The sequence below is a fragment of the Epinephelus moara genome, chromosome 3, assembly GCF_006386435.1.
Source record: "Epinephelus moara isolate mb chromosome 3, YSFRI_EMoa_1.0, whole genome shotgun sequence".
In the NCBI taxonomy this organism is placed as follows: domain Eukaryota; kingdom Metazoa; phylum Chordata; class Actinopteri; order Perciformes; family Serranidae; genus Epinephelus; species Epinephelus moara.
In genome coordinates, this window is record NC_065508.1 from 2,357,326 (window position 1) to 2,379,748 (window position 22,423).

At 40.8% G+C, this 22,423-nt stretch overlaps 2 protein-coding genes across 7 annotated transcripts in view; both read left to right on the forward strand.

The window, feature by feature from the left end:
• Nucleotides 1–319: 319 nt before the first annotated feature.
• Nucleotides 320–21,451, forward strand: stag2a (stromal antigen 2a). Of its 4 annotated transcripts, none has more exons than XM_050041401.1 (34): nucleotides 320–531; nucleotides 4,911–5,029; nucleotides 5,134–5,212; nucleotides 5,611–5,772; nucleotides 5,943–6,039; nucleotides 6,141–6,217; nucleotides 6,358–6,562; nucleotides 6,670–6,821; nucleotides 8,404–8,477; nucleotides 8,741–8,864; nucleotides 9,223–9,321; nucleotides 9,553–9,632; nucleotides 10,054–10,161; nucleotides 11,859–11,967; nucleotides 12,116–12,233; nucleotides 12,921–13,024; nucleotides 13,126–13,218; nucleotides 13,335–13,424; nucleotides 13,521–13,724; nucleotides 13,828–13,898; nucleotides 14,089–14,176; nucleotides 14,715–14,795; nucleotides 15,336–15,428; nucleotides 15,538–15,712; nucleotides 15,820–15,959; nucleotides 16,060–16,161; nucleotides 16,429–16,577; nucleotides 16,706–16,834; nucleotides 16,930–17,135; nucleotides 17,291–17,555; nucleotides 17,676–17,786; nucleotides 17,922–18,048; nucleotides 18,817–18,894; nucleotides 19,373–21,451. In XM_050041401.1, the coding sequence occupies exons 2-34, from the start codon at nucleotides 4,986–4,988 to the stop codon at nucleotides 19,394–19,396; spliced, it is 3,858 nt and encodes a 1,285-aa protein (XP_049897358.1). In that variant the 5' UTR covers nucleotides 320–531; nucleotides 4,911–4,985; the 3' UTR covers nucleotides 19,397–21,451. The 4 variants fall into 4 exon arrangements, with proteins under 4 accessions (XP_049897358.1, XP_049897360.1, XP_049897359.1 ...); XM_050041403.1 differs by having other exon boundaries at nucleotides 17,294–17,555; XM_050041402.1 differs by having other exon boundaries at nucleotides 5,614–5,772.
• Nucleotides 21,452–21,905: 454 nt separating this feature from the next.
• thoc2 (THO complex 2) overlaps nucleotides 21,906–22,423 on the forward strand; it is a 31,146-nt gene continuing 30,628 nt past the window's right edge. For all 3 annotated transcript variants that reach the window (XR_007569737.1, XM_050041398.1, XM_050041399.1), the window contains exon 1: nucleotides 21,906–22,056. Coding sequence is in view for 2 of the 3 variants with exons in the window: in XM_050041398.1 (XP_049897355.1) it covers nucleotides 21,992–22,056 (65 nt within the window). In the remaining variant the exon portion in view is untranslated. The remainder of the gene's footprint in view (nucleotides 22,057–22,423) is intronic.

Below are 22,423 nucleotides of genomic sequence, written 5' to 3' on the forward strand. Positions count from 1 at the left end.
TTAGCTGTTTTTATGTAATCAATCTATCAAGTGAAAAACACACTACCAGCCAGTTTAGCAGGTGAGCAGCACACAGGAGGATATTATTGATATTAAAAAGAGCCCACACCTTCTTCTCCCAAAGTGGTCTCTTCTCTTTAAGTTACATGTCCCCATCTAATCCATACCTTTCTTTTAATTAAGATAACTGTAACTTTGGATATTTTTACAACACACTGACTCAAACTTGCCAAGCTGTGACCACACGGCACAGAGTGTATCACTGACAGACAGGATGAGTCCCCTCTAACCAGCAGTTCCCGGAGCGACCGACAGGTGGTGTGTGTGCTACATGCATAACAACGAAAACACAAACTGAGCCTTGCTATGTTAGCCACCAAGGAGCTTCTTTACGTGAGCTAGCAAATAAAACTATTATTTTTGAGTTTTGGAAAATGACAGTTTGTGCAGGGAATTAACGAAAACATCCTCTCTGTAAAGTCCGCAACGTTTGGATTATTTGGTTTCAATCCGTGTTTGATTTAAAACGAGGTAAGTTGTAACGTAAAATGGCGGATAGCTAACGTTAACATCCAGGGAGTTTGTCATTGATGCTGCTACACTGGCTAGCTGACCAGGCACCTGACATCCGCGTTAACAGGAGACATTGACATATGACTTTATCACATTAAATAAAAATAACGTGATGTGTAATGGCGAGGTAACATTTCAGCTGGTGGCCCCGATAGCTAGCTAACGTTACAGCTAACGGCAATGCTAGGCAAGATAGCAGCTAATCTAATCCTGTAAATGTGACTGTTAGCATCCTAAAGTAAATCCTAATCCCACAGCTAGTTTGTCGTTACGGTTAAAGTGGTCAGTTAGAGGGTCTAAAGGCAGCTAACTAGATAATGTATCTGTTAACATCACATTTGAGTGAGGCTAGCTCGCATTAGCTACAGAGCTGCTTGGCCGTCGTAGCACAGACGGCACGTCAGGAGGAGATGAGAGTGGATAGGAATCACCAGCTTCGGAAACATCTGTAGTTGCGTTTGTAGTTCGGAAGTAAAGTTTTACAACTGCGCGTGTCAGAATCATTTTGGGATCTACTTGCTTTATAACCGAAGTAAAATGAGAGTTCACTATCACAACGACCTGGCGTGAATGCTTATATTACATTACTTCTCCATGAAAGTAACGAGCGATATATTGACGCACTCATATCCAGTAACGTTATGCTACGTCATGTTTGGGTCTTGGAGTCCGACTGTTTGTCTGTACAGAACAATGACAACCATGTCATGTTTACATTGCGTTTTGGGACAGCCAGCTACAGTTACAGTGTGCTGGTGTTGTGTCAACACGCCCCCACATATTCCTCTTCTCTGACAATATCTGTGATCATGTTAAGGCACTGAAATGTGAAGCACCGGTGTGCATCAGCAGGCTTTACACTGTGTGTTCAGTTGAATGGTATAATCCTGCAGGAAATCCTAATTATATCAGGTTCATGTGTTTAATTAACAAACTAATAAACCTGCAAAAGTAACGTCATGTGTCATGAGACGGGCTTGATCTCCCCACACCTTCCTACAGGCACTTGTGGAGGAGCTGGGTGTCTCCTGAACCAAAGAGAGATCCAGTCAGCACAATCTGTTAACCCAAATGAAAAGATGTTTTCCAGGCTCATGCATTCATGGGCTCCTGGTTGTTTGGAAGCCCACAAACACATAGCTGTCAGTGCGGTGTGGTGTGGCCCACAACATTATTCACCATGGCTGCAGCTTTTTGCATGCTGTCATTAGCTCATTTGTGTCTCTCAGCTCAGTTGTGGATTCAGTGTTGGTTCTTCAGCACAGGTGTCCTGCTGTTCTGTCAGATAACCACCTGGCAAATGGTAAATAGCCAATTTTGACTTTAGAAAACCACCTACTGCATTGCTCTGTAGAATTTGTGTTCAGGATTGGATCAAGGGGTCACTACAGGTGCAACAGTAGGGATAAGAAACACACCTGTGACTGTGGCAGAAAGGCATGATTTTGCTATTTGCCTAGCTGCAAATATTCCCACAGTCATGAAATAATTTGCTATGCCTCTGTACACAATCTGTACTTGTTATTTCTGTCAATTCCCTCCTTTGGGAATCACCAGCGGCCCCATGATAAGCTATTAGAACAATTAAGTCACAATTAAACATTATTGAGATTTTAAACATTTTGCAGTTTCAGTTTATTACCTTTAACTAAAACATCTGTTTTATCTAATACGAGAAAGCTTTCGATCTGTTTATCTCGCTTCAGTTATTTTTATTACAGCAAAAATGTATTTAAAGAACTGATAAAGCAATTGTTACTTTGCAAATTGATACTCGGCGTCCATTTAGCGATACAATATTGTCACGCAAAATATGGTAATACTATGCTGTATCGATTATTTCCCCCACCTCCACTTTGTACCATTATACCAAACCTGGTGATTGAACTTCATTTTAGTCCTCTTAGTGTTGGACTTGACCAGTTAGAGGGAGTCCCATAATTTGTTACCAGAGTCCAAAATGATATCGTCCAATTTCTTATTAAGGCAGCAATCATTAAACCCAGACTGTTTAATCAACGATGATATGAAACTAATGTGCATACAATTTACCACATGCAGAAAGTACATGAAATCATCAGGTAAATGATGTATCACCCAGCACGTACTTGGTATTTTTATTCAATAAATGACAAACTGCTATTCAGCAGGCAAAGGTGGCATCAACCATCATAATGTTCATCAACAAATTGATTACATTTATTCAGCACTAGGCCGTAATACACCGTAGAAAACTAGAAGTTTGTGATCCAGAGGACAGAAATAGTGATAAAATATGTTATCTACATTTCCATCTGTGCAGTTTATACATAAATGACTGGCTTTCAAGCTCCAAATTATCCGCATAGTTAGAGATAAAAGCAGGGTGGAGTTCTCAGTGTGTAAAATTGTAGAACAGAGAGTGGAAGTGACTCAGTGGTATGACGGGAAAGCATCCCCATTAAGGCTTCAACAAAAGCTTGGTTGTTGAGGAGAGCTCTGAACAAGATGTGTGAATAAAGTAGGGCTGCATTAAAGTGTTTCTTCATCATTTAATCGGTTGAGATTAGTCAGTTTATTGTTTTGTTTACAGGATGTCAGAAAATATTGAGAACATGTTTCTTGGACACCAGGATGACATTTCCAGACATCTGTTGCTTGGCCAGTTGTCCTTAACAGAGACACCATGGCACTTTGACATAGTAGGAACAGCTCAGGTGTTACTGGAAACCCTAATGACGGTTCTTATCTATTCAGGTGTCCCAGTAAGCCATGACACTGTGACAATGAGCCAACATGCACAATACCAGGACCCTGAAACTGAAGCAGCTAAGCAGAATTCAGCTGTTATTCATTTTTAGCTGTGACCAGCAGCTGTATATCTTGCTCTGTTTGTTGGTTGATCATTCGGTTCATAAAAATTTCCCCACCATTTGGCAGCCACAGTTTTTGCTAGAGTTGTACCGATACCAGTATCAGAAATGCCTCCGATACTGCCTAAAATACGGTATCGTTATTGGTGAGTACAGCCTATGACCAATCTGATACCACGTAATGCCTCACGTCATTACGCATACGCACGCTACAGGCAAACGAAACTATTATTTTTAATAATAATTTAAAAAGTTTTATGGCATTGATTCTACTATTATGTATTTATTTCTTAATATTTTACACAGAGTTTTAGGAGTTGAGACATACAACAATTCATATCCCATCCATTTTTATTTTACGTGCTGGTATCGGATCGGTACTCGGTATCGGCAGATACCTAAGGTTCAGGGATCAGAATCGGTATCGGGAAGGAAAAAGTGGTATGGGTACATCTCTAGTGTTTGCCCTAGGAGACTGAAATTTGGCACAGAGGTCACAGGTATTACGAATTCCTGCTTGTATTATTCACACCTGTGTCTTTTCAGGCTTTGTTAGGGCTTGGCGGTATTTGCGGTGACGGTAACCTACCGCAGTAAACGAGCCGCGGTACTGCTTTTGTGGTTAACTTCATACCGCAGTACTCCGGCGGCAGAACGGGGCCCGACGGCCTGCCTGCCTGCCTGCCTCACGCACCTCCCTCGCTACGTGATGGAGGTGGCCTGGCCGACTGCACCAAACCCAGGCCCGCGGGAGAAGGGGGCCCGGGAGCCGCCGGCCCTCCCTCTTCCCTCTAACGTTTATACATACTATATAAAGTTTTATACACAATAATAGATGGATTAGCAACCATTTTACTCCTGACGATAAATAGTTTCCATCCTAGACTTGTATGGCTTTTTAAATTGTTTTATTTAAGGTGTAAAAAAAATGAGAGAAGACGATACCGCGATATCATACTGTCACCGCATCCCCCCAAAATAATACCGTGATATTGATTTTAGGCCATACCGCCCAGCCCTAGGCTTTGTAGATGTTTTGTAAGCTAAGAGATACACCCATTGTGGCTGGCCTCGAGGATAAACATGCTTCTTGGTGAGAAACACTGAAAAACAGTGGTTAACAGGGTCCTTTTTAAGGTTTACATGTAGCCAAGCTAGAAGAATAAAAAGAGGTGAGTTTATGAGTTAAAAGTCACAGTCACAGTCTAGAGCCTACTGAAATTGGGGACATTTCCGCAGGCATTTTTTCCTAATTAGCTCGACTGCTACTGCCATGTCACTGAGGTGTTTAAATGGTGCATTGCCTGACCGGTGCATCTCGGGGCCTGATGTGCTCTTCCCGCCGATAGAAACAAACACACTCTCTTTGTCCTTGGTCTTGAGTATGAAATGGGGTTGTGCGCTGTGATGTGTTTGTGTGTTACTGCGGTCAGCGTTGGTGTCGTCATTCATCAACGGACTCTTCTCATTTGTCTCATTTTCCAGGTGCAGATACCTTCTCGCGTGGGGTCCAGAGCAGTAGAAGCACCCACTTCAGCAGGTCCAGAAAATGTTGAAGAAATGATAGCAGCGCAGGATTTGCACACAGAGTTTCAATTTCCTCAGTAAGCACAGTGTCACAGATGTGTTTTCTCAAACTGAACATGTCTTTGAATGTTTTGTTTTTAAATCTGTTTGTGGTTGTAATGACTTAATCTGTTGTACACAGAGAGGCAGAATCTCAGTTGTCTTCAGATACTGACCTTGAGGATCCCGATGGCAAAAATGCAAAGACAGGAAAGGGCATGGTATGTTTTCCAAACCTTTGATAATCATTTCTTCTTTTTCCGTATCCATCCATGTGTAATTACAGTAACAGCGAGGCTTGAGCCAATCCCATCATGCATTGGGTGGAAGGCAATAAAACACCCTGGACTGGTTCCCAGTACATCACAGGACTAACACAGAGTAGAAACAGTGTGATGTTATGCAGCAGCTGTGTTCGAAGAGAAAATAAGTTAATGCTGCATCACTGCATCAAATGTCTGTAATGTGATTTAGTCCCACAGTGTGACAGCTTTTTAATTCACACTAACTTGATAAGCTGCTCGGTCTGCACGCACATTGCAATGCACATGCACTGTGCTCAGAGATATGATAACACAATTACACACTTTCATCTTCCATTTAACATCTTTCTCCCCAGCAGGCTGCCAAGAAAGGGAAGAAGGCGCTTGGAGACAAGGCCAAAGGTGGGGGAGCAGGGAGGGCCCCCAGTGTTGGCAGGGTGAATGGCCACCATCAGGAGAACGGGATGGAGAATATGACCCTGTTTGAGGTGGTTAAAATGGGGAAGAGTGCCACACAGGTGGGTAAACACTAGTGTGGTTGAGCGATTATGTCTCGTGTCAAAGTATCTTCTCATCTTCGTCACATTGTTTTGTTGCATTAAATTGTATTGGAGCAACATCACCATCCCAAACATATTTTGAGATGTTTTTTAAGTTGTATTTGTCACAGTCATGTTTTATTTTCTAGTCTGTTGTTGATGACTGGATCGAGGCATACAAGCATGACAGGGACACGGCACTCTTGGACCTAATCAACTTCTTCATTCAGTGCTCTGGCTGCAGAGGTAAGTATCTGAAATGATGCATCTAAATATGCAGCAGGTCGGGTGGCTGAAAGCAAATGAATGTGCTTAACTTTGCTGCCATTGTTTGGTTCCTCTCACAGGTGCTGTGAGTGGAGAGATGTTCAGACATATGCAGAACTCCGAAATCATCCGGAAAATGACAGAGGAGTTTGATGAGGTGATGCTGGCTGTGTTTTTATATCAATTTACAGTGCTTACTAGAACAACCATAAACTGTGTGCAGCTATCAGATGCTACCATTGGAGATATTTGTAATGTGGCAGACATATCTGATCATCTCTCTCCATCATCAAACAGGACAGCGGTGACTATCCATTAACCCTGTCAGGACCACAGTGGAAGAAGTTCAGGATAAGCTTCTGTGACTTCATTGCGGTTCTTGTGCGTCAGTGTCAGTACAGCATCATCTACGACGAGTATATGATGGACACAATAATCTCACTGCTCACCGGCCTGTCCGACTCACAGGTCAGGGCGTTCAGACATACAAGCACACTAGCAGGTAAGTTTGAATGTGTGCGTTTCACTTTGGTTTTCTGCATTTCTGCCCCATGCCTACCTGCATGCTCCTGCCACTACTGTGTACCTGAACTTTGTTGTTTTCTGCAGCCATGAAGTTGATGACAGCCTTGGTGAATGTTGCTCTCAACCTGAGCATCAATATGGACAACACGCAGAGACAGTACGAGGCAGAGAGGAACAAGGTCGTTGCAAAACGGGCCAATGATAGGCTTGAGCTCCTGTTACAGAAGCGTAAAGAGGTATCTATATTGCTCTCAAATATTGTGTCTTTCTGCACTGTGCATATCAAAGTTTTATTAATGACATGTAATAGCTGCATTCATTTTGCATTCATCTGTAAATGAATTTATCTTAATGAGTTTATATGCACTCTGCACTCTCTGGTTCAATGCTTACTGTTCTTACTGCTCTTACTGTATGCAATGACATTAACATTTAAGAGTCTAGTCTAATCTAAATATATAGTGGGCCTCAGGCAAGAAGCTCCTGAACAAGCAGAATATTTGGCTATTTCCAATTTTGTGGCATTAAGAAATTTCTCATAGGCCTAGTCCACACGAACATGGGTATTTTTGAAAATGGGGTTTTTCCCTCCGTCATTATCCCGTCAGCACAAGCACTGTTATGAAAAAAATCTCTGTACAACAACGCAATGATACGTAATGATAACCTTGAAACAAAGGCGAACCAGATGGTGGCCAATCAGAAGCCTGTAGAAGCTATAACTGGAAGGCTATCTGGTGCAGTGACTTCTGTAGCGCATTCTGACGCCTCCGTTCCTAAAATAGTGGAAGAGTAATGTTACATTTATGTGTAGATATGTGAAAAGTCCTGTTAGCAAGGTTAGAGCTCGCACTGTTTTGGCCACGCCCAACATTGCACAAAGTGTCACCTCATTTGTGATGCCTCAGAAAGGAGATAACGTCATGCACCGTGACGTTTGTCGAAAACTCTGGTTTCCCTGTCTGCATGTCAGCACTGAAACCAAAGTTTTCGTAGCTTTACAAAAGTTGAGTTTTCAGTGACCTAAGACATAATTTGCTCTTGGAGAAAAGGTCAAAACACAGAAAAGGCTTAAAAATGTACCTGTGTACGTGTGAACGAGGCTTCAGGTGCAAACACATTTTACAAGTTGTCCAGACCTGTCACACAAGACCTGAACAGATTCAAGAACAGATAGTCTGCCTTTTCTTCTCAGGGCCAAAACATTTAACATTTGACCTGAAATTGTATTTACTCTGAATTACTTTGGCATTTAAATTGGTTAATGAACTACAATAAAATATACAACTAAGATAAACCTTTCGATTTACTGAAAACTTTTTTTTTTTAGAGTTTATTGCTTTATTTCCACTCAGTAACTTGTACCTTTCAGCAGTTAGTAGTTTGGAAAATTGTGTCACCGCAGGTCGCTGTCCAGTATTATCCTCTGTTGCACCAACAGTGTAAAATCACCTTCGGTTGCCTACGATTTCATCTCGTCTAAGTATCTCTAATTGTCGGCACATAGCTTCATAGTAACTCATTCCCTTTTTATTTCTGACACAGTACAGTGCTGCTCTGATGACGTAACTAGCAGCTGTGCTAATAATATTTTCTAATTGTGTTTAATTTGCCTGCTGATTTCTGGCAGCAGAACAAATTTGTTAAATATAGAATAATGTCAGCCTGGCCCCTTTGACATAGCTCAAATGACTTTAGTAGAGGCCGTCTGGCAAAACCTCTTGAAAGTCATTCATTGTAGTTTCTGTGTTGAAGGTTGAACAAGGTTGTTTTGTTTGCAGCTTATTTAAAAAGTATCACTTTGTGTTTATCTTTCAGCTTCAAGAGAATCAAGATGAAATTGAGAACATGATGAATGCGATTTTCAAAGGAGTGTTTGTTCACAGATATCGGTATGTGAATCCTTGACTGACTTACATACTGTATGTTGACTGTGAGATTTCACTGAGGAGCCTCTAATCGCACTTGAGTCTTATCACAACAAGCAGGGACCTTACAGTGTTCATTGTTGGATTTTGGCGCCCTCTAGTGTTAAACTAATGTCAACACCAATATGAGCCACATGATTTAAACCTTAATGCTCTGAACAACTGTGTTTACACAAGGGCATGTCATATGAGTGACTACATTTAATCAGTTCTCTCGTGTTTGCCAGTGATTCCATCGCAGAAATTCGAGCTATTTGTATCGAGGAGATTGGAGTGTGGATGAAGCTGTACAGTGACGCCTTCCTCAATGACAGTTACCTGAAGTATGTTGGCTGGACAATGCATGACAAGGTGAGCTAAAAGACTGTCTGTTTTACAGATTAACAAATGAACCTTAACTTAAGAAAAACTGATGAAGTGGCAAATCAGACATGCTTTTAACCTCAGTTAAAAATAACACCAACCAGTGCTATCAGTCAAGACTTCTTTCGGTCACTTTAGAACACGAGTCACACATAGCTCTCATTTCTGTCTGTATATCTTTATCATCTTTGCATCAAAATCTGATGAAACAAAAGAAATCTTACTGACACATATTTAGTCTTTAATGGTGCACAATAATAAACAGGTTTAACTGGGGAAATGACAAAGTAACACCTGAGTCTTGGTGTTCAAATATGGTAAATATATATTTCTACCGTGACTCCAGCAAGGTGAGGTGCGACTGAAGTGCCTGACTGCCCTACAAGGCTTGTTCTACAGCAGAGAGCTTGGCGCCCGACTAGAGCTCTTCACAAGTCGCTTCAAGGTAAGCCAGCAGCTGCATCGCTTCACTGGTCGTTACAGGGTTCTTGTGCATCATTGAAATGTTTTGAAAATGTACACACTCTTCAGGTTTTGGGTCTTTATATGCCATTAACTTAAGAGTTATAACATCACTTTGACTGCAGTATTCCCACGCATGATTTCACAGCTAATGTTATGGAGATTGTCTAGCTAAGATACTGTATCTGAAATATAAACCTACTCTCATTGACAGGACCGCATTGTGTCTATGACTCTGGACAAGGAGTATGATGTTGCAGTACAAGCCATTAAACTTCTGACACTTGTCTTGCAGTGAGTAACCTCCCCTCCTCTTGAAAGGCACCATTCAGCATTTGATCTTGTTTTATGAAGACATCTAATGTGACTCTAAAGATGTAATACACATTAAAGTCAACGTGATAAACACAAAGTCTCACTGCAGATTGGGATTTAATACAACGTGGCTCAAATCAGAGACATTAACCTTGACTGTAAGTGCTTACAGATGGCATCATTTTTGTTTATAGCCGAGGCGACTGTTACTCAGTATGAAATAAGGAGAATCAGTCAATTTTTTTATAAAATTTGATATTCATATTTTCTCCCCAATCCTAAAGCTTCTGTGAGAACATTTTAAACAGACCATTTCACACATTAATCTCTAAGTCCAATGCTAAACGCTCATCTTTTGTCAGTCCCAAATTGATTAAATTGCGTGCATTTCGTCTAACAGGAGTAGTGACGAGGTTCTGACAGCAGAGGACTGTGAGAGTGTGTATCATCTGGTTTACTCAGCACATCGACCCATCGCTGTCTCAGCAGGAGAATTCCTGTTCAAGAAGTAAGTGTTTTGTGTCTTTTGAAACATTTGAACTGTTAATGGCTGTTATTATATCTCCAGCACATTAATGGTGGGTCACATTACAGCCTGGGTTTGTATTAGTTTGCAGTGGATTCCAAAATTCATCTTGTTTCACAGCAAAAAAACAGAAGTGCAAAGAATTGGTGTGCCTGCCAGGTTAACTGTGTGAGCTCACAGTTATCAAGTAGAAACAATAATATATGCATTAGGAGTTATGTTAAATCAATTAAACAACTAGAGCACTCGGAGAGCGCAGACGTCCGCCAAGCAGCTAGGATTTCCCGCCATTTTATTATTTTGTCCACTTCGCTTCAACTGATCACCACCAAAATTTTATCATCAGTTCCTTGTCCCATTATCAACCTTTCCAGAAAATTTCATCAAAATCCGTTCAGAACTTTTCAAGTTATTTTGCAGACAAACAGACCAACGCCGGCGAAACATCACCTCCATGGTGGAGGTAACTGTTGCCCCTCAACAGAGGATTTTAACGATGTATTCTCATAGAAATAGCATAATACAGGTGGAACATACATACAGCCTGCAGCTTTGCTATCAAGAAGCATGCAAACAGTGAAAACCCACTTTGTTTTTTTATTAATATGAAAAGGGGAAAATCCTGTGAAATTACAAACTCTGGTAATGCGTAACTTTGTGATCTTTATGTGTTTGATGAAGTCTTTTCTCATCCATAGACTGTATGTAAAGATGGACACCGCTTCCTTTGATGTACAAAAATGAAGTCAAAATATCCTGGCCAGGCGCGCTGCCATCTTGTGCTTCCCACCCATACACCTGTCCGATCCAGCCGCGAGCAGCGCCATTGATCGCGAGCACACTGATTGACGCACAAAGCTGGCAATCGTGATGTCACACCCCCTTTTTATCCATCAGATAACTAATTAATACCAATGTTATCAAGGTAAACAAACAGACAGAAGCATGATAAGAAGTACTTTAAGTGACAAAATCTTTAGGAAACATGTATTTAATATGTACAAACCTGAGCTGGAACCACAGCAGCAACAGAGCCTCATTAAAAACCTGAATTTCTACTGTAAGAAAAAATATAGATTTTATATATTGTATTATCTTTTATGATAAAACATTTATCACAAGCTAAGGGCTGACGTGCTTCCTCGCACTATTTTCTCCCTCTTCTCTTCCTTATTTCTGCGCCCCTCTGTGGGTGCAGTGCAGTGTTGCGGCATACTGATAATGATCACCACTCTTCACTGTATGTTACATGTTACGCACATCTCTCCCACTGCAGATGCAACCCCCGCCCCCCATTGTCCGTCTCTCTTTTCCCCCATTGATTCTGTTAAAAGTTCATTAAAACACTGGTAAACCGACAAGAACCCGACCTATTCAAGCCCGAGGGAATATTGGAAAATTACAGCCCGACCCAGCCTGAACCTGGCGGGTCGGGTCAGGCCTAGTCGGACTTGGGCGGAGAATCAGAGCTCAAATTTATGTCCTACAATGCAGCCAACCACCAGGGGGCAGTGAAGGTGTTTTGGCTTCACTTTTGGGGAGCTGTAATGTCGTCCATCAATATACAGTCAGTGGTCCCACCTCATAGCTTTGCCACAGGGACTGCAGGCAGAGCAGCTGTTTATTCCACCTGCCCCACCAGACATTTTTAACAGCCTTCTGCATTGTGTTGATTAAAGGCTCTTTAGCCATCGAGGTCCTGAGGAGGAGGGATTACCCCGGAGGGGCAGGCAGAGCCTCAATGGCAGCCTTATCAAGACTACTGTCTTCTTCTTCTTGGAGAGCGAGGTAACCAGGCCTTTGTGTGTCACTTCTGGATGTTGTCCATCGTAGGAAATCTGTTAAACTAGTTTTGAGTGTTAAGATCTTATTTTAGTTTTGGATGGGATTAGATCGAATTTGATTCAATGACATTTAACCGTTTGATGATTGACAGCTGCATGAACATGGGGCCTACTTGGTGGATAGCTTGTGGGAGTGCGGGTCAGAGCTGCTGAAGGACTGGGAGACCATGATCAGCCTGCTGCTGGATGAGCCCATGCCTGGAGAGGAGGGTAAGGGTCCACCTTGTCCAACAATTACTGGCTCAGGTTTTCAGCTCCAGTATGAAGTAGTGTTGTCACAATACCAAAATCTTTGTTTCGGTACCAATATGAATTTCGATACTTTTCGATACTCTTCTGTACTCTTCCTAAGGAAAAGTCCTTTTGGATACAAACCTTTAGAACAATAAATAGTAGGGGTGTAACGGTACCAAAAAAATCATGGTTCGGTAAGTACCTCGGTACGGACGTCACGGTTTGGTAACTCAAATGTTCCACCAAATTTGTGTTGTCTCGTGTTGTCTCCCTTTGCGAGGCAGACTTTCTCTTGTCTTTTTTCACGTGCGCCAGCTGCGAATGTTGATACAGGCGTTGTCATACACACCACTTGCGCAATCTGTGCTCCAATAGGAACAAGAAAGGCGTTTGTGTGCATAAATGAGTAAAATAAATTAACTAAATTAATTAATTGAATCAGTTTCAAAGTACCGGTATTTTCCAAATGCAGTATAGCACCGTTTGGAATACTCTAGTACTATTTTAGTACCGGTATACCGTGCAACACTAGTATGAAGAAAAGGATCCATTATGAAAATCATTTTACTTCTTACTAATCGTTTTGTCTTTGATTGACACTCAGGTAGCTGGGCAAGTCTTTTTATTACATTGTCAGTAACTGTCTGCGTGTGCAATCTTTAGCCCTGACTGATCGCCAGGAGACGGCTCTGGTTGAGATCATGCTCTGTGCCATTCGGCAGGCTTGTGAATGCCACCCTCCAGTAGGCAGAGGCACAGGGAAGAGGGTGAGTCTCTGGTTGTCATGCATGCGACATAGAGAGGATTATCTTTGTTTCTTAAATGATTTCATGTTATTTACACAGTTGGGTTTTTGTGCTTGGAAAAGGTCCTGACTGCAAAGGAGAAGAAAACACAGCTGGACGATCGGACGAGGGTCACAGAGATGTTTGCAGTTGCATTGCCTCTGTTATTGGCAAAGGTGATTATTTGTTTTCTGCTCTGCAGCTAAAAGTTATCAAGAGTTGACTTGTATGTTTGGACAGCAGGTTTGATTCCTAACCATTCAACCCAACTGCTTTTCCTTTCTTGTCACAGTACTGCGTTGATATTGATAAGGTGACCAATTTGCTACAAATACCAAAGTACTTTGATCTTGACATCTACACAACTGGCCGGTTAGAAAAGGTTTGTTGTATTTTACATTTATTCTAGATTATGCAGTTTGTAGATTACATGCAGTGTCAGTGAAACAATGTTTCTTGTTTTCATGTTCTCGTTTAGCATTTGGACGCCTTGTTGCGGCAAATCTGGGAGGTCCAGGATAAGCACACAGACACAGAGGTCCTGGAGGCCTGCTCCACCACCTACCACTTTCTCTGCAACGAAGAGTTCACCATCTACAACCGCGTGGACATCGCCCGCTCCCAGCTTCTCGATGAGCTGGTAGACAAGTTCAACAGACTCCTGGAGGACTTCCTGCAAGAGGTGAGTGCTGTAAAATTTTTCTTTGTGTGAATTGTTTGAAAGCATGCTCATGGGTGCTGAGGCAAGGGTGAATGTTTCACCGGTTTGATCTCTTGTTTGTCAGGGTGAAGAACCAGATGAGGATGATGCCTACCAGGTTCTGTCTACACTGAAGAAGATCAGCGCTTTCCACAAGTAAAGCGGTTAACCCATTTGCTTTTGATTTCAATGTGTTGTCACTTGTTGAAGAGAGAGTATTAGCATCTCCTGTTATACATATTTGAGTTTTGGTTTTCTTTTATGAGGTAAGATGTGCATAAAGACATTGGCATGAATTATGTTATTTTGTATTATTCATCATTTGTGTTTTCTTTTTTGCTTCCAGTGCACATGACCTCTCTAAGTGGGATCTCTTCACCAGCAACTACAGGCTACTCAACACAGGTCTGCAGAACGGGGATATGCCTGAACAGGTAACAGCAAAGTCTCCTATGACTCCAAATGCTAAACTAACAATATCAGTCAACCAGTGGGTTTACGTGCACTTAAGTATCCAGGTTACAGTTGGCTTTCTCTTAAGTAGTAAGCTAATATCTTTACCATCATCTAAACAAGGAACTTGGCTTCCATAATCAGGGATTGGGATTCCAGAAATCTTGGTATACAGGTCACCAGATTTCTAATGAACTTTTTATATGAGAAAAAGTGCAGACAGTTAAAATAACAGCGCAGAAAGGAGAGATAATGACATGGAGCAATGCATTCTTGTTTTTAAAATCAGTCCTTCATATGTCCAACTGAGACTGAGACTAGCACTGCGTCACCTCTCCATGTTTGAATAAGTCACAGTCGTTGTGACTAAGGTGGACTTGCGTGACTTTGGTTACTGCAGTGTGTGTAAATGTGTTCTCTGATTACCTGTGTAACCTGGTTAATTAAGTAAAATGTGTAGTTTTACAGACTGCCTGGAAAATTGTGGCTCATCTGATCTGCTTGCCCCCTTTCCTCTAGATTGTGATTCACGCAATGCAGTGCACACATTACATCATCCTGTGGCATCTAGCGAAGGTTTCAGACGGCAGTTCATTAAAGGTATTTTGGTCATTTTGGGGATACTTGGCAAAATAAGTGCATAAGTAAAGGTGTAAAAGAGATAGCAGTTAAAGAATCAAAACACTTATATGCATACAGTTTAAAGTTTAAAAGTAGTAGTGACCTCCTAATGGGCAAGATGGCTAACAACCATTTTTCTACATTTTTGGAAGAACATCACGACTGAGTTCCTTAAAAAGATCAGGGTTTTTGATTCTGTATTCTGAGAGGGATTCCCTACATAGCTGACACACGGTATACAGAGTTGTGAAGTATTTTTTAAACATCATTTACTTACTAAGTGACAGCTACAGATTTCAAGTTACTGCTGAGTTGAGTTGAGTTACTGCTGAAAGCTTGCCTCCATGAAGTGTAACTGGTTTAAACTATGATGCTGACTTGCTTTGTTTTATCCTATTTCTTGCACGGCTTAACTATTACTTTTTTAAACACATAGATCTGTCAGTACTCGCACAATCCTGTTCACTGTGTAATTGAAAAGGCCTGTGCTCTGTCTAACTGAACATTTGCTCTTTTCAGGGTGACATGATGACCTTGAGAAAGCAAATGAGAGCTTTCTGCCTCATGTGTCAGCGTTACCTAAACAGCATCAACAACGCAGTTAAAGAACAGGTGGGATGATGCTTTCAGGACTGTTGTTTTATTCCGGACTGTTCTGCATTGCCAGTCTTCAATGCCACTGAAAATGTTCATGAATGCTGAAGCGTTGTGTTCATTCCAGGCCTTCACCATACTATGTGATCTGCTACTGATCTTCAGTCACCAAATTATGTCTTCAGGCCGGGAACAACTGGAGCCTCTGGTCTATATGCCAGACTCTTCTTTGCAGGCAGATCTGCTCAACTTCATTCTGGATCAAGTGTTCATTGATCAGGATGATGACAACAACAGCACAGGTCAGATTCAGTCACCATTCTGTAAAACCCTAAAATTTGAAATTGCTAATCATATTTTTTAAATAAATATATTATGGTATTTTTATATATTATTTTGTGTTTTCCAGACGGACAGCAAGATGAGGAAGCCAGTAAAATTGAGGCTCTGCACAAGCGGAGAAACCTTCTAGCTGCCTATTGTAAATTAATCGTTTACAATGTTGTGGAAATGAACACCGGGGCAGATATATTTAAACAGTACATGAGGGTAGGTTTAACCCTCTTTTGAAACATTAAAAACTTGTAAGGAATTCCTTCTGCCCTGCTCTTCTTGTTAACAGTATTCCTTCTCTTTCTTCCTCGTCTAGTATTACAATGACTATGGAGATATCATCAAGGAAACGATGAGCAAAACAAGACAGATCGACAAAATCCAATGTGCAAAGACACTTGTGCTGAGCCTGCAAATGGTAAGATTGTTTGCCCAGGTGGAGACTCTGTGATTTGTAAAAAGACAACATATTTATTGTTGCCTTGTTTCAGTTTTAAATTTCCAGTATTAACAGAATCCAGCAAATCTTCCAGATTATCTAAAACAAAATCTGAAACATTTACTGACTTTACACCCAATTAAAAAACAAAACAAAACTAAGGTCACAAATGCATTTAGTCTAGGATTAGACTTCTCAGTCTGTGGTACCGTAAAAACATTTTTTTATTTCTGTTTTCTTCTGTAGTTATTCAATGAGATGTTGTCTGAACTTGGCTGTAACGTCGACCGCTCAACATCAGCCTTCTGTGGCATAAAAGAGCTCGCCCGACGCTTCTCACTGACATTTGGCTTGGATCAGATGAAGACCAGGGAGGCCATTGCCATGTTACATAAGTAAGTAACAGTCCTGAGCCAAGACGTAATGGTTTACTTTACAAACATGCATGCAACTCATTTCTTAGAGTGACATCTGTGTCTCAGTAAGTAAGTAAGGTAAATCATTATTTCGCCCTGTGTTTTAGGGATGGTATTGAGTTTGCTTTTAAGGAACCTAGTCCCCAGGGACAGGGGAGTCCACCTCTCAATCTAGCCTTTTTGGATATCCTGAGCGAGTTCTCCAGCAAACTGATTCGACAGGATAAGAGAACAGTGTAAGTTTGAGTTTGAGTGTGTTTTGGTGTTTGTGTTGAGCATGAAGCAGATGGAGAAAACGTCCTAACTGATTTGTATCCTGACACTGCTACAGTCACATGTACCTGGAGCGATTCATGACGATTCAGATGGCCTTGCAGCGAGAGGACTGCTGGCTGCCGCTCATCTCATACAGGAACTCCTTGCAGGCTGGCGGGGATGATGACACCATGTCTGTCATCAGTGGGATCAGCAGTCGAGGCTCCTCCAGGAGTAAGAAGCCCAAGCCAGCCGCTGCTAGCAAAAGGAAATTGCCTGAAGGTGAGCATTATCATATTATGACATTATTATACTTTGCTTTGTCAAGATTTATTTTATGTACTTCATGAGCTGCAACATGCAATAATCTGCAAACTAATGTGACATTTTTCTGTAAACACAATGAGTTCTGTCTTTTAAAGAATCCCTCTCTCCAGCAGAAGAGAACAGCTGCAGCAGCAGTGATGCAGTTTGGATGAACCGTGAGCAGAACGTGCAGACGCCAGTGATGATGCATTCGCCTCACCTCACCTCTACTGTTCTGAGGGATCCAAAGAAGATGAGGCCAGAGGACAGCTACACAGCCGCATACACCATGCCAGCAGAGCAGCATCCCCATCAGCCTGTGCCTCCCCAGCAGCAGCAGCAGCAGCAGCAGCAGCAGCAGCCACACCATCACCACCAGGCTGCCATTGACTACAAGTACGAAACCTCTCTGTAACCTTCTCCTTACCTACCTTACATTTAAAAGAATAGTTGCAGGTGTTGTTTTAAACTATGGCCATTATAAAGACATGTTAAATACTGAGCATGTATCCACAGTACCCAGGTAACTTGGATGTTGACACAGAGGCAACAAGCAGAGGCCCGTCAGCAGCAAGAGCGGGTTAGCATGCACTATGCCAAGATGAGGAACCACATGCAGCAAGCAATGTAAGATGGCACTCCTCCTCACAGTACTTTAAATAGGTTTGAATGAAGGAGGAAATGTTTTTTAAATCACATCCAGACAATATAAAGTATGTGAAAATTATTCCCTAATAACAAGTACCTATGTGCACCCCTCAGTCGTCGAGGCTCAGGACTCATGGAGGACGATGAGGAGCCAATAGTGGAGGATGTGATGATGTCATCAGAGGACCGCTTGGAGGACATCAATGAGGGCATGGATTTTGACACAATGGACATCGATTTGGTAATGCAAATGGGGGTCAGTGGGGACAAGTTGTGAACACAGCACTGACATCACATTTCAAGCTGATATGGCAAACTTGTTAGCAAACAGTTTCTTATTGACACACGCAGCAGTTACAGAGCAACAGTCCACCTAACTGTGTCTGTGTGCTGTTTGGTGCTGAGCAGCTAGTGTACAGTGGGGTTTTAGAGCTTTTCCCTCAAAACAGCTGCTTCCTTGGACTGTAGATCTTATGAGAGCCATGAGATGTGAGCTGGACAGCTAAACAGTGAGCTGAAACTCATTATAAAGCTCCATGAAGCCGAGAGGAGCTGCAGATTGAGGTGATAATTATCTGTAGGGTCATCACTACGAGCAGCCCATTTCACATTATCATGATGTTTTCACATTGGCAATTGATACATTGTTATTCTGAAAATACTGATTATAGCCACTGTTCATATGAATTCTATGTACTAAGAATATGAACAGACAGTTCCTTATTATGGTTCATGGGCAAATACTTACAGTAAATGTCGCAAGCTCCTTACTATTATTTTAACTGTCTGCGTGACTCAGTCATGCTTAACTGAAAGCAAACTTTCCAAGCAAGTTTCCTCCAAATTAAAAACGTGTTGGTGCTTTCCTGTGTTGCCAAATATTAGAATTTGCACATCAGCATCAGATTGTCACGTTCTTTTCAGACCGTGAAGTCTAAATAGCTTTTTTGTTTCTTAGTTTAATTACATTTTGTGATGCATTGTTCTGACTGAGCTGTGTTTTTTCCAGCCGGCATCAAAGAATCGCAGAGAAAGAACCGAACTAAAGCCAGACTACTTTGATCCATCTTCCATCATGGATGATTCGGTGAGGATTTTTCACTTACAATGCAATTTACTTATTTGCTCCATTTTTAAATTCTTATGTGTAAATCTGAGCGGTTATGGTTGTTCATAATTCTCAGGCATGTTAGCTTGAGGTTTCTCGGTTTTCTCATAATCATGACTCATTGTTTTGGGATAATTATGAACATATCTTGTCATCTATGCAGGTGGATATTACAGGTTACAACATTACTCCACCAAAACTCCATCAAATATTGTATCAATTACACAGCTGCTGCCGGCTCTAAGGCTAACCCTTATAGCAAAAAAGCATCTCAATCATATGTTGGCCTATGTCCATGAAATGGACAACACAGCTGACTGTAACTTACATTTTTGTATGTCTCAAAAATAATATGCTCTTAAGAAATCTTTCTAGGCTAAAAAAAAAGTGTGCAAACCATTGTTTTTCCTACTATAAGATTGTGGATTTCTGATTTTTCTTCTTTTTATGTCCTTAGGTTCTCAATGTTCCCATGTTCTAAAACATCAAGGAGAATGTGTTATCAAAATCCTTGGAAGATAAGATGGATGACTGTTCTCTGTGAAAATCAGAAACAAGCGAAAAGGACTGCTATAAATGGTTTGTGAGACACCAATGTTTGCCTCTTTAACACTTTGTTAAAACTTAGAGCGAGAGCTTGAATTTGAATTTTATTCTGATATTTTCACACACAGGACTTTTGTCACACTGCAGCAGAAATGTCTGTTTTGTTCAGTTACCCCAAAAACAACTTGGCGTCAGCGTAGCTCACTGAGGTGAAGCAGTACAGAAGTGATGTGGCAGGTGCATGGTGAGGGGACAATAACAGACTGAAATTCAAATTAATAATATATACCTTTAATCTTTTTCATTCAGTAGACAAAAATTGTCTGATGTAAATACATAGTGGCCGATATACAGGAGGGGTGAACACAATTCCATGAACACCAGCTGATAGACATATAATAACCCTGTGAGTGATACTGCCTTTGTGATGCTTGAAGCGTTCAGTTGTTGTTGAACACTATAGTGACACTGCACTTTGTCATAGAGATATTAATTCAAGTCTATGGTCATTTTACAGCCATATTTTTAGAAATGACCATAGGCTCCAATCAATGCCTCTCTGACGCAATCTAAACAGAAATTGAACATCATGAGCTTCATAAAGACGGCATTTATTGCAGGGCTGTTGGATTGGACTGCGTTACATTGTAAAGGTGTCAGTGATATTGCGTTCACCTGCTGTACTTTTAAACTGTAGACTTTGGCATGGCATGTAGCCATATATCAAAACATGTACACAGTAAAGTATAATGTGAACTGGCGTCTCATACTGTTCAAAGGCCTTGCCAGAAATGATATACGACATTCTCAGATTTCTTTGTGATGGTATTTTTTAGAAATGTATGTGTTCTGCTTTTATACCTTATAGATGACTTTGATTTATAGATATTTTGTAATGACAATCAAATGTAAATTAATGGTTTCTAATCATGTTATTTCACATAGATGCTGAAATAATCCTTTTTAATGAAAATGATTATGTTACTATAGATACGGCCAGCTGTTTGTATTTTCTTTTCGACTCTCTATAATGAATGGGTGCAAAAGTAATGCGTTGCTCAAATGTAGTAATTTGACAAATTGACGGCTGCATCTGAAAGAATTTTTTTAACATTGGGAGCATTCACAGTGTCATACATACAAGTTTGACTCAACCTTAAACATGTAATCTCTCTTATATCCTGACTATTTTTCTCCGCTGTATAGTATCTAATAATATCTAAGAAAACAGACATGCCATAGTTGCAATCTTTAAAAGAACGGATTTGAGAAGTGGTGAGAAAGGTGTGTGTTGTTTGTTTTGTTTTGGGTTCTTGTTTCCTGTTTGCAAGTGTGCAGAGGATTTTTTTTTTTCTTTTCAAAAAGCCAATTTATTTGATGAGCCACTGTTGCGTGTATAAGAGTTATAGAATTATTCTAAATTGCAAAGTTTTAGACTTCTTTAGTCAACTATCATAGTATCAGAATTGTATATTATACAGTTACAGATGTGTAATATATTGTGAATCGGTGCTCATTTTATATTTGCAGTTTCTGTTTGCTTGAAATTTTAGGGAAAGGTTAAATAGAATGTACCTATTTGAAGTTAACCTACTAATTTGCAAGTACACATACAGTACCTTGTTTTGTTTGTCTTTCAATGGATTGTTGCGATATTTCTTTACCTCTGTGTGTTGGCCTGGTTGGCAGATTCAGATTTAATGGAAAATAGTGTATACACATTGTAGTTAGAAACAGATCCCTAATTTCCTCAGATTCTCACTATAAACTGGAGAAACAGATCACATGGTCTGGAACATTACCATACACATACTGACTATTCATATAAGGCAGGTGACAAAAACACATCTTAATATTGCCTGTAAATTTACATTAATCCTTTCATTTTGAATCTCTTCTGTTTTGCATTGAACTGCTGAAAACGTGCATACATCTGTATGTTTACACATATTTAAATATTTGTGTATAATAAATTTGTGTTTTTACTCAATCTGTGTCTCATTGCATCCTTTAATGTGTGTATGTCTGTCTGTCTGAAGATATAACCGATAACTCTCTGCGACTGTGTGATGATTTCAACCCATGTTTCCAAATTAGATTTATATATGAATGAAATGTTGACATTAACCTACGTTTCACAAATTGAGTATCTTCTCTAGCAGTGTCAGCATCGTTGTGTTAGCACAAATTCAACACGCAAATCGTGATGGCTTGTTCAGGGAGGTGCGAATTTTGGAAACCATGGCTATAATGCTAATACAGTTTTATTTAAATTACAGAAGTCATGTTAGTTTGCAATTCTGCTATTCGTGGATAATCAACTGTATTTTAATAACTGGACGAAACTGAGCCTCGATGTACACCTAGATCACCAATTCAACCCATAGAACACAAAGTTCCGGACTAACAAAGCTTTCGGAGGCAGCCCTCAGTGTCCCACCATGCAACAGTGAGCTAGCAGCAGCTAACCACCACATTTGACCCTGTGTGTGCCATGATGAATTAGACATCCGGGCTGTGTGTATGGAAGATGGCGACACTTATCCTCCCTGGTGAATGGATCAAAAACTGGGAAAAATCAGGAAAACACGAGTTGTGAGTAGATATACACATCAACACAGCATTAGAGGTCACAGTGGTGTAACCGTGAGGTAACTGTTAGAGAAAGACTGCAATTTAAGGCTAGTCTTAGAAGTCTGCTCGCGAGGGCTAACCTAAGCGCTAACGTTAGCAAGCTAAAAAACATTTGAAGTGGCTTGCTAACATTACGCAGCGCAGTTATTTGAAAAAGGGAAATCTTCTAAATAGTAGCTATAACACAGTGAAGACAACCGATTTACTTCATTTCGTAGATTGGAGTCATCACTTAAATTTAACAGCTTACGTTACCTGCATGCTAGCGATTTGGCTAAAGCTAGCTTACGCTCCCACTAAACCATTCCATCATTTGTAAACACGGTGG

Excerpts from the sequence above, each read along its gene's own strand:
- stag2a (XM_050041401.1), top strand. The coding sequence starts at position 4,986 with ATGATAGCAGCGCAGGATTTGCACACAGAGTTTCAATTTCCTCA. Across the intron at positions 13,425-13,520 it reads CAACTGGCCGGTTAGAAAAG|CATTTGGACGCCTTGTTGCG; the intron begins GTTTGTTGTATT and ends GTTCTCGTTTAG. Across the intron at positions 16,162-16,428 it reads TTGTGCTGAGCCTGCAAATG|TTATTCAATGAGATGTTGTC; the intron begins GTAAGATTGTTT and ends TTTCTTCTGTAG.